Raw genomic sequence first — 12,514 nt, forward strand, 5'->3', positions numbered from 1 at the left:
CCAGGACATACACTGCTGTGGGATGCCATTTTTCCTATACTGTTCAGAGAATGCTTGCTTTAGCTAGGCTGCTCCCTGCTGTGTCATATTATCATTTTGAAGAAGGAAGAAGCTGTTCTTAGCCCTGAATTTGGGCATTTCCCACAGCCTCTACAGCAAAGTAACCTAAAACAGTAATAATTTTGCAAGTCAAATGGCAAACCATCCTTGAACAAATCTTGCCAAGAAAACCCCATAATAGGTTGCCTTGGGGTCTCCAGAAGTCAAAAACGAAGGCACAGAACATGCAGCCCCATAGAGAGGAGGGATGCCCCAGTGGGAAGCTGAAGGGAATATAAAATGTTCAAATGTAATCCAGAAGTGGATGCACAATGCTTATTAAATTCTTTCCCATGTTGTGCACTGGAGACCATGAAATGTTGACTGTGACAGATTCTTTCAGTATGGATGGCAGGTGCCATTTAGCTGCCAGACTCAAATAACTACATGCCAGAGCTTGACAGACAACTGTGGCATCCTCATCGACTCAAGTGCTGGTACTGAATACAAAATCCTCACACACCCAGAACATATTTGCTATTGGGAATCGGGGAAATGCTATGGCTTTTACAATGAATGGATTGTTTTCAACATGTGTTCTAAAGATTGGATGACTACGGGAAAGTATTTGCCATCAGAAATTGGGTGTGTGTGAGGATTTGGGTATGAGTGGCTTGTTTCAACTTTTGTTTTAAATCGGGGTGGACTCTAGAAGGCTACATGAGGTCCACACCCTCCCACTACTCTTCCATTGGGAAGATTTTCCAGGAGACTTTCCAAATCTGAAAAAGATGCAAGTGAGTGCCAAAAAAATAAAGAGTTGGAGAACAAGGACGAGAAATGCTGTCTTTCATTTGCACTGAATTAGTTTGGGGGCAAAGCTGAGGTCCACTGCCCCTTTTGCTGGAACACTCCTGTGCAGCAGGAATGTTTCAACACAAGACAGGATGTAGTTTTTTGTTCCTGATTATGGCTATCAGAGGAGAAATGATGCTTGCCTTCTAAATTCCTGAGCAGCAGTCATGTCAATAGTCTGCTATAGCCAAAACATCAGTGTCCTCTGGCAGATGAAATATCAACACCTGCTACACTTTTGTGGAGTAGATAATTTTTCAGATGCCCACAGTGACCTCCACATAGACAAACCTGGCAACACTCCCAGAAACGTACAAGGCTTGAAAGAAATGTGGAATTTGCAATTATGGAGACCTCTGAAGTTCCAAACATATAAGAGACATCTTGTAGCCAAAAAGTGAAGGACAGTAGCCAGTTGTAGCTGGTGGCAACGACGTTCATAGGGCAGTAAATGCATTCCTGGCAGATCTCCCCTGGCAGAAACGTCCATAATCTTGGTGCCACCACCAAAAAAGTCCTGACTCCTGTGATCGTCTGCCTGGCCTCATAAACGGACAGAATAGAGAGCAGGGCTTTTGCTGTTAATCGATGTTTGGCTTCATAATACCTCTCTGTTCCTTCAATCAGCACGGGGAGCATTTTTGGTCATATTTTTGCCCCACAGTGGCCATTTTATGCCTAGGGGAGATTTTTTTTAGCAATTGGAAATGGCAGGAAGTATTTTAGCATACTAATTTTAATCAAAATAAAGTATGCCCCAATTAAAAGCCCTTCTACAGTACCCAGTTAAAGTCAAAGGCCTGGCCCCTATTCAGAAGTTGGAAAGATTTCCTTTTTATATAGACTAGAGATGTCAAAAAATCCTGTATTATGGGGTGTGGGCTCTTATTTCATAAAGACAGGATTTTGTGCTTCATATAATTTATAACTGTGGACAGTGGGCCATTTTTTACACAGAAATACATGGCTTAAATAACTTAGATCAATACTTTTTATACTTGCAAAATGTATAAGGCTTTACAGGTCATAACCAAATACCTTGGACATTGGTTGTTGTTGTTAACATGGGGAATGGCATTGTCTCCATTCAGATGGACTGCTCTCCTTGTCTTTCCCACCAGGGTATGACTTTGCTGCTGTCTTAGAGTGGTTTGCAGAGCGGGTGGACCGCATCATTCTCCTCTTCGATGCCCACAAGCTGGATATCTCTGACGAATTCTCTGAGGTCATCAAAGCCCTGAAGAACCACGAGGACAAGATGCGCGTGGTCCTTAACAAAGCTGACCAAATCGAGACCCAGCAGCTGATGCGGGTTTACGGTGCTCTCATGTGGTCTCTGGGGAAGATCGTCAACACGCCAGAGGTGATCAGGGTCTACATCGGATCCTTCTGGTCCCACCCGTTGCTTATCCCAGACAACCGCAAACTCTTTGAAGCCGAAGAGCAGGACCTCTTCCGGGATATCCAGAGCCTACCCCGGAACGCGGCCCTTCGGAAACTGAACGACCTCATCAAACGGGCCCGGCTGGCCAAGGTGGGTCCCTCCAGCAACATGGTCTGGATTTGATTTCTTAGGGAGTATGATCTTCTTCCTGCACCAGGGTGGGCAACCTTGGTGGGTTGCAAGAGGTGGTTTTTGGGATCTGTGACCTCCTGGGAGCCACATGGGACTTTCCATGAGCTATTTAAACCATCAAAAATTACCACCACCACCCCAAAAAAACCCTGAAAAAATGAAGTCAAAGCAGCTGGAAGTGAACTTCAGGTTTAGAACAACTGATATTTTGTGTGGGTGTTCTAAATTATTCATTTATTTATTTATTTTATTCAATTATATCCTGCCTTTTCTCCAGTCTTAGGATGCAAAGTGGCTAGCAACATTTTTGAAATAATTTTTATTAGGTTGTAAAACCACATAAAAATCAACAATTACCAATCATTCATCACATATAATACAAAATATACACTGAATACTACATTACACAACAATACAGTCAACACAAAAAATATCTCAACCAAAGCAATACAGATTTAAAACTGTACAAAAATTTCACTTAGCAAGGGTAAATATACAAGTTATTTTAAAATCAGTTAAACTATTTATAAGTATCAAAATACATTTTAAAGTAAACTGCACACAAACCATAAAAATAGCACCACACAGCATTTAGACGCCCATCCCAGCCAGTTTCTAAAAGACTGACAGCACAAAATGTTTTAACTTGCAGGTGGAAGGAGAGCAAAGATGAAGCCATCCTGGCCTCCCAAGGGCAGGAGTCCCAAAGTCTGGGAGCAGCAACTGAGGCCCCGCTCCCTTGATCCCACCAAATCCTCCTGAGAACTTGGTGGGACAGAGAGAAGGGCCTCTCTTGTTAGAACTCTAATGGGTTCATTAAAGGGAGATACGTCAAATAGATAGGGGACCTGCCATCTTTTCAAAGCTAAATTGTGGCTCCTGGATGCCTCCAAGAGCAGAAATTCAGCTGAGGGCAGGTCTGGTGGACTGGGGGCTGTAGAAATGCACTTGGGGGATCACACACAGCTCTGGGCCACAGTTTCAATCAATCACTTTATTTGTATCCTGCCTTCTCAAGAATGGGATTCAAGGTAGTTTATAGAATGAAAAGGAAATACAAGGGGCATGGGGGGATTCATTAGCTAAAAACATGTAAAAATATCCAATTATAATAATATTAAACAGCCTTTTGAATTAATAATAATAATTACTATTATTATTTGTATTCCATTTTTTCACAAAGGAATCAAAGCAGATTCCAACAGTATAAATAAAACATCAAACAATTAAAAATTACAATTTAAAACCCCAAAACCTCAACCCTCTCCCCAATCATAAAAACAGTGATCAACCCATAAAAAGAGATTGAACATCAAAAAATTTAAAACTGTGCAATAAGAAAACTCTAAAATTTCAGGCAAATTAGCGCAAGAACAGAGTCTTCCTCTAGAGTAGGGGAGGACGGGGGCAATGGTATCAATCAATTTTGATATCAGTATCAATACTAGTTTAACAGCCTAGATGAAAGAATAGTACATCAGTTAAAAAGAAGATCAGTTCCCAAATGCCTCTTGGAATAGCATGGTGGAATATCACCCAAACAATCGCATAGAATCATAGAATAATAAAGTTGGAAGAGACCGCAAGGGCCATCTAGTCCAGTGATGGTGAACCATTTACAGACTGAGTGCCCAATCTGCAACCCAGACCCCACTTATTTATTCCAAAGTGCCACGTCCCTCTGGCTTTATAGTAAGAAACTCTGACAAACTCTGTGCTAGGGCGACAGCATGTGTGCCCACAGAGAGGGTTCTGAGTGCCACCTCTGGCACGCGTGCCATAGGTTCACCATCACTGATCTAGTCCAACCGCCATGCAGAAAATCCAAATCAAATCATCCCCGACAGATGGCCATCCAGCCTCTGCTTAAAGACTTCCAAGAAAGGAGACTCCACTACACTCCGAGGAAGGAGTGTGTTCCACTGTCGGACAGCCCTTACTGTCAGGAAGTTCTTCCTAATGTTGAGGTGGAATCTCTTTTCTTGTAGCTTGCATCCATTGCTCCGGGTCCTAGTCTCTGGAGCAAGTGAAAACAAGTCAGCTCCCTCCTCAGTATGGCATCCCTTCAAGTAGCCCTGTTTAAATACTTGAAGGGATGCAAAAACATGGAATTTGGGGTGATTGACATCCATCCCCCACAACTCCAAATGCCCCAAACTGGCCAATTCTGGGGCAAAACCACAAGATATACAAGAAAAACAACAAATAATTTATAGCCCGCCTCTTCCAGAGGATCGAGATGGGTTACAATCACAAAATACATTAGTAACAGTAACAGTATAAAATGTATATGAAGTAAAACAACCCAATCCCCTTAGATTCCCATTCCAACTAAAAAACAACAATTATAAAATACAAATTAAATTAATAAATTATAAATTATACTACATTATTTACATGTTGCCTGAAATGCCTTTGTAGGAGTCTGGGATTAAAAATTAGCCCCCAACCTGATGCCATTACTGTCCCCATCTGTTAGTTGTCAGTATAAAGGGATATACATTAGAAGCAATGTTGCAGAGATCCTATTGCTAGTCTTGAAAGATATATTGAAGAAGTTATTATTACTGTTGTTATTAACATCATAATAAATTCTCTTTCTCTATTCCTTTTAGGTCCATGCCTACATCATTAGCTCATTGAAGAAAGAGATGCCCTCAGTGTTCGGCAAAGACAATAAGAAGAAAGAACTTGTGAACAATTTGGGGGAGATCTACGGCCGGATCGAGCGGGAGCATCAGATTTCCCCAGGAGACTTTCCAAATCTGAAAAAGATGCAAGTGAGTGCCAAAAAAAGAAAGGAGTTGGAGAACAAGGACGAGAAATGCTGTCTTTCATTTGCACTGAATTAGTTTGGGAGCAAAGCTGAGGTCCACTGCCCCTTTTGCTGAAACACTCCTGTGCAGCAGGAATGTTTCAACACAAGACAGGATGTAGTTTTTCGTTCCTGATTATGGCTATCAGAGGAGAAATGATGCTTGCCTTCTAAATTCCTGAGCAGCAGTCATGTCAATAGTCTGCTGTAGCCAAAACATCAGTGTCCTCTGGCAGATGAAATATCAACACCTGCTACACTTTTGTGGAGTAGATAATTTTTCAGATGCCCACAGTGATCTCCACATAGACATCTGTGTCTGATCTGTAGCCAAAACATGAAGGACAGTAGCCAGTTGCAGCTGGTGGCAACGATGTTCATAGGGCAGTAAATGCATTCCTGGCAGAAACCTCCATAATCTTGGTGCCACCACCAAAAAAGTCCTGACTCTTGTGATTGTCTGCCTGGCCTCATAAACGGAGAGAATAGAGAGCAGGGCTTTTGCTCTTAATCCTAAAAGCCAGGCCAGTTTGTAAGGGAGCCATTACTTCCTGCTGTACCTTATCTCTTATTCAGAGCTATTAAACAGGATTGTCTCTCATGCACCGACCCCATGGGAATTAGCAGTGCATAATTCTTAAGTTGCCATGTCATGTGCAATGTAGCTTAAATGACAAAAGTGGGCTAGCAAACACTTCCCATGTGACATGACGTTATGGTTGGAGCTTGGAAAAGTTAGCTTTTGGCATTTCAACTCCCATTGTAAACCACTTAGAGAGTGCTAGATCACTGACAAGCAGTATAGAAATGTACTTGCTATTGCTATAACTATAACCCCTATCTTCCACTTCTCTACTTCATTCCTGCAAACCCATGCCCATGTCCATCCATCTGGCATGTGGTCTTTCTTTCCTCCTCCTATCCTCTACCTTTCCTAGCATTATTGTCTTTCCCAGTGATCCATGCAGTCTCATTATATGGCCAAAATACGTCAACCATATTGTAAAGAACCAGATTTGATGGCCTTGCCTGTTGGTTGCAAACAAGAGATAGACTTAGGCTTTAGGCTAGCAGCTCCTCTGAGCCAGCAGAAGTTTCTTATAGTCTCCAAGAAGCTATCTATAAAATCATGAATGCAAACCAGTCACTCAAGGCTTGTGGGGCTCGAACGTCTACAAAGATGCTTGTTTCCAGTCACTGCCTTCTTAAACACATTAGTCAGCTCCGTCTGTGCAGAACAGATGGGAAACTGTTATCCCACGTCAGGCAACGAAAAGGCTCTTATGTGTCAGAGAGCTCATCTCCTCATAGTGGGTCACTGGAACGCAGCTGTACAAGTGCAGGGGGAGCGGTGCTGAGTGAAAGGCAAAGACAATATTGTAGACGTCAAAAAGGCACTCAATCATCTGTGCAAATTTTTGAAAATACAAGTTTCTTCATCAGGTTGGATGGGGTGCAAAGGCTAAAGAATTGCCCCTTGTGTCCTACCCCAAAAAAGGACACACTAAGGGCAGACAAGAAAGTGCACAGGTGGCAAATTATACTCTGGCTGATTGATATGGTAGTTCAGCCAACATCTCTTGGAGTGTTTTTATGGCCATTTCTTGATGGTTAAATATTGTAGTGGGTGGATTCCAGGCTCCTTATCAGCATCATGGTAAAACTTAACAGCTATCCAGGGCCATGCAAAAGGTTATTTTTCTGTTTGGTAGGCCCTGTTAGGCAGTTGAAGCTTTAGCCAGGCAGTTTGAGGATACAGAGTTGGGTGGGAACAGACTGAGGGAGTAAACCTTCCTGTTAGCAACTTGCTTGTACTGTTAACATATCTGTAAGGAGAGAGATGGGTGGTGTCTGTGCAGTTCCATTTCCTTTGGTTCAGCCCAATATAACCCCAGAAATCCATCTTCCAGTTGCCTTGCTTTCCTTTGTTTGGTTCAGCCCTATATAGCCCCAGGGATCCATCTTTCAGTGGCCTTGCTCTGTGAGAGGTAGGACAAACTCCAGCCCAATCCATTATTAAGCCATGAGGACTGAGAGCGTTGTTCAGGGGCCTAGTTCTGTTGCTAGCCATGCAGGGATACTGGAGCTAAAAGGTATGGGATGCTTTCCTCGTCTGTAGACCAACTACTGCATCATTTGCCACCAACAAAGCTTATCTTAAAACTATATACAGCCCAGGTCCAGGCCACCTGAAGGACAGATATTGACCCATGTGAGTCAGCCTGGATGGACTCTGTTGACTTGAAGACCCACAATGGCTGTATCAATACTGCAAAATTAACACTCCTTTAACTGCCATGGCTTAATAATGCTATGGAATCCTGGGATTTGTAGTTTTGTTGAGATATTTAACCTTCTCTGCCAGAGAACTCTGGTGCTACAGCAAACTACAAACCCCAGGATTCCACAGCATTATTGAGCCATTGCACTTAAAGAGAACTCAGATTGCTTTATTTCATCAGCGCAGATGAACCCAACAACAATAAATTATTCATGTTAAATGATAATATTTAAAAATATATATTTAAAAAATTAACCGAGGTCTCCTCCTGCTCTCCTCTCCTCTCTGTCTTTTATTTGTTTTTTCAGGAGCAGCTGCAAGGCCAAGACTTTAGCAAGTTCCAGCCCCTGAAGACGAAGCTGTTGGACGTGGTGGAGGACATGCTGGCCAACGATATTGCGCAGCTGATGGTGCTGGTGCGCCAGGAGGAGTCCCAGCGGCCTGTCCAGATGGTGAAAGGGGGGGCCTTCGAGGGCACTCTGCACGGCCCCTTCGGACATGGCTATGGCGAGGGGGCGGGCGAAGGCATCGACGACGCCAACTGGGTGGTGGCCAGGGACAAGCCCATGTACGACGAGATCTTCTACACATTGTCCCCCGTGGATGGGAAGATAACTGGGGCCAACGCCAAGAAGGAGATGGTGAGGTCCAAGCTGCCCAACACGGTGCTGGGCAAGATTTGGAAACTGTCCGACATCGACAAGGATGGGATGCTGGACGACGAAGAGTTTGCACTGGCCAATCATCTCATCAAAGTCAAGTTGGAGGGCCATGAGCTTCCCAATGAGCTGCCATCCCACCTCATCCCTCCGTCCAAGAGGAAACTGACAGAGTGAAAGGAACGGAAGGAAAAGGGGGCTTGGGGTTGGGTGTGGGGACGTCACGTGAATATACCTAAGTCGTACCTGTTGAGATGTGAGGTCACCTTTTGGCTTGTAACCATTTTCAGGTGTGAAGAGGATCTTTAGGCCAGGATTATATGCAATTAACTTTTCCCTGGTACCATCTTTGCTCTGATCCATGTTGGTAAGAAGAAAGTGGGGATAGAAACCACAGGAGAGGAGCTGGGGGTGGTCTAGAGATATGGGTGAGGGGAGCAGATAGCATTGTTCCGTCAAGTGATATGAAATTGCCATTGTGTTTGTCCTTGGGGCTTTCAACTGGTTGTGGAGTCCAAGGGGGATCCTCCCTAGAGCGAAACAGGTCTTCCACACTGCAGAAATAAAGCAGTTTGACACCACTTAAGTGTCATAGCTCCTTCCTGTTGAATCCTATGATTTGTAGTTTGGTGAGGTATTCAGCCTGGTTTGTCAGGGAGCTCTGGTGCCTCGCAAGACTACAAATCCAAGGGTTCTGTAGAATAGAGTCATTGCAATTAATGTGGTATCCAACGGCTTTATTTCTGCATTGTGGATACACCCAAAATCTCAGATGAAAGATTACTCTCTGGATGAGAGTGGGTTTCAAACTTGCACTTGGGTCTTAAGCATTTTTGTGGTGAAGTCACCAACCATTCAGTCTTCCTGCCTGTTGTGTCTTTTTAATGATATGTTTAAATTAAATACTTGTGGTACACATTTTTCTGCAAAGTAATTTGGTGGAGAGTCGGGGATGGACCTGTTTGAGCCATTGGAAATTAATTAGCCCCGATGGCTTGCGTTTTCTCGAGAGATGATAGGAGAACTCAGATGGGAATGCAACACTAGAGCAGAGCCATGGAAATTTGGGGAGGGGGAAAAGCTGGAAAAATTCTGGAAAAAACATTCTCCCATCGCACCCATGAAAAAAGATTGGGGGGGGGGTCATTTTTCTCTGGATTTTTTTAGTGGTGGAAATAGAGGAAAACATTTTTTCCAGTCTTTCACATCTGTGCCCCAGAACACGCACATTCACTGTTTTGGAAACTGTGGGTTGAATTGGTAAAATGTTTGAATTCTTTTTCAAGATCATGAACACTGCTAGTATTCTGTCACTCCAGTCTCATAGAGTGGTAGAGCTGGGGTTTGTACTGGTGAATAGACCAAACACAGAGGTTGGAAAAGGTTACTACAGCTTTTCCCACCTTGGTGCCTTCCATCTGGTGGTTCCACAGGGAAGGGTCTGAGATCCACATGGAGACCACACTGAAGTAGGGTTTTTAGCCTGTGAGCTCCAGTCCTATAGACTGCCCTTCCAACAGAGAGCAGGCGTATTGGCTGCACAGCTTTATTTTCAGTCCTTTCAAACTTTTCCCAACTGATATATTTCAGTCACTGTTTTATTAAATACATAGAGCCAGTATGGCATAGTGGTTTGAGTGCTGGACTATGACTCTGGAGACCAGAGCTACATCCACACTGGAGAAATAACCTGGTTTGGAACCACTTTTTAGCATCCTGACTCAAGGCTATGGAATTCTGGGAGTTGGAGTTTGTTGTGGGGCCTAGAGCAGAGCTCCACTCCACTCTGGGCCCACAACAAACTCCAACTCCCAGAATTCCATAGCCTTGAACCAGGGCAGTTAAAGGGGTGCCAAATTGGGTTATTTCTCCAGTGTGGATGTAGCCAGGGTTCAGTTCCCAGCTCGGACATGAAACCCATTGGGTGACTTTGGGCAAGTCACACTCTCTCAGCCTCGGGGAAGGCAATGCCAAATCCCCGCTGAACAAATTTTGCAAGGAAAACTGCATGGTAGGTTGACCTTACAGTCTCCATAATTTGGAAATGACTTGAAGGCATACAAAGTTTGTTTTTTAATACTTTCTTTTCTTTGTTTTCATTGGTTCTTTTAATTTATTGTACCCTGCTCTGAAATCTTTGGCACGAAGCAGTAGGTAGAATCTATGACTCAATAAATGTGCGAAACGTTGGACATTGGTTCGAGCGACTCTGCAGAGCAGGGTTCGAATCCCCACCTGGCCACAGAAACCCACTGGGTATCCTTGGGCAGGTCACACTCTCTCGGCCTTTGAGGAAGGCAAGGGCAACACATTTTGCCAAGAAAACCCAGTGATAGGGTTGTCTTAGGGTCGCCAAAAGTCGGAAACGGCTTGAAGGCACACAGTAATAACCGCTCATAGAAGGCATGATGTTGTTAGTGACTTACATGCTTATATTTTTCTTTTTGGATGGGGCACAGGGGGCCATTCTCTTGCTCTTTGTACTTTGTCTAAAAACCTCCCTCTCTGCCAAGCCTTCGGAAGGGCTGCTCCTGGCTATTTGGGACTAAATTTGGACCATGAAGATGCAGCCGGTCTTGGTCCTGAGAAGGAAAACAATGGTGCATTTGCTCTGTTACCCTGCTCCAAGCTCAGAGTGGCTGCATCTTCCTCCTCGGAGTTGTCTCTCTGCTCCTTCCCCTTCCTTACAATCAGGAGCAGAGACAATGTCCTCCCTGGGGCTTGACCACTAACAGTCCTGTTTGTTGTATAATCTTGGTCAGAATGAGAGAAAGATCAGAGACTTTATCTGGTTAAGGATTACGAAATTGGAACAGAGCTTGGGAAGATTTACTTTCTTGGGCCGTGGCTCCCAGAATCCCCAAGCCAGTATGTAATGTATTTATTTTTTTTCTCCCAAGCTCTGAATAGGAACAAGTTATCCTGAAAATAGGCAAATGCTTTTCACAATGAATGCTAGCTCTCTGGAGGCTAGACTAATGCATCTCAGTATGTTTACCACTTGCCACAACACACACTTGTGTACGTGTTTGTGGTTGAATTTCCAAGCCCCAGCAATGCCATTTCTGTACCTGTTCTGTCCTTCATTGCAAGCAGGGGATGCAACATGACGCCATTTTGTCCTGTGGGCATCCATCCTTGCGTTGACAAAAACCTCCCTGCCCTCCCAACGCTCGCCTGGGATAAATATGCTCAACATTATTGAGATGTGAAGAGCCTGAGCCAAGCTGTGTCCTTCTGTGCTCCCTTGCCTTCCTTTCCCTCCATGCCTCTTCTTCTCTGCCCCTTTTATTTTGTTGGATTGCAGTCCTCATGGCTTTTGTACATGGCATTTGTACATGCTGAACTTCAACTGTGACTCGAGGGATGGGGGTGAGGGAAAGACAGAACCAGGACACTTATAACTTATTTTATATTTCCATGTTAATATTATATAGAGAAATATATATTCTGTGTGTGTATGTAAAGACATCTTTATTGCAGTGCATTTATTATGTCTTGATTAAAACAGCAACAACAAAGAACAAAGTTAATGCATTAATCCTTTTTTGTTTTTGTACCTGCATCCTAAAAATATTATTAAAAAATGTAAAGTCTGGTTGCTTTTGTTTGGTTCTTTGTTACCTGGTTGCAGTTAAGATCCTTCCAGATGAGGTTTGTGTTATGTGATGTTGCTTGTGTCAAACACAAGGACTCTGGATGTCGTCTTCTGCTTGTAATCCTCCAGTGTTGTCCCAACCCTTTCTTCAGCCTCTTGCCTTTGTGCCCACTTTGACAGAGGATGGTGACCATGTTCACACTAAAATTCAGAGTGGATTTGCTATACTACTGAGATGGAAGTCCCCATCCAGCACAATAGACATGTGGAATGGGATTTCACAATTTCTTCTACAATGATATTCTTGCAAACAAGATCTGTTAGGTGGATTAGTAACTGGTTGACTGACCAAACTCAAAAGGGTGCTCAGCAATTAATCATCTTCATCCTGGAGAGACGTGACCAGTGGGGTGTCCAGTGGGGCTCTGTCCTGGGCCCAGTGTTATTCAACATCTTTATCAATGACTTGGAGGACAGAATTGGGGGCATACTTATCAAATTTGCAGATGACACCAAATTAGGAGGAATAGCTAATATCCCAGAGGACAGGATCAAAATTCAAAATGACCTCAATAGAAAGGTGGGCCAAAACAAACAAAATAAATTTCAGTATGGAGAAATGTGTAAGATACTGCACTTAAGTAGAAAAATGCATAGATATAGGAAGAGGGACACCTGGCTTAAGGAAACT

General features: G+C 43.5%; 1 protein-coding gene across 1 annotated transcript in view; it reads left to right on the plus strand.

The window, feature by feature from the left end:
• The window catches only part of LOC149310181 (EH domain-containing protein 3), a 32,221-nt gene extending 20,403 nt beyond the window's left edge, over nucleotides 1-11,818 (plus strand). Inside the window, exons 5-7 of the mRNA XM_089533858.1 lie at nucleotides 2,016-2,428; nucleotides 5,086-5,250; nucleotides 7,875-11,818. Coding sequence (XP_089389984.1) covers nucleotides 2,016-2,428; nucleotides 5,086-5,250; nucleotides 7,875-8,402 — 1,106 coding nt within the window. The 3' untranslated portion in view covers nucleotides 8,403-11,818. The remainder of the gene's footprint in view (nucleotides 1-2,015; nucleotides 2,429-5,085; nucleotides 5,251-7,874) is intronic.
• Nucleotides 11,819-12,514: the final 696 nt, after the last annotated feature.

Source organism: Sceloporus occidentalis, unplaced genomic scaffold, assembly GCF_023333645.1.
Source record: "Sceloporus occidentalis isolate IW3139 unplaced genomic scaffold, rSceOcc1.0.p SCAF_7, whole genome shotgun sequence".
NCBI lineage: Eukaryota > Metazoa > Chordata > Lepidosauria > Squamata > Phrynosomatidae > Sceloporus > Sceloporus occidentalis.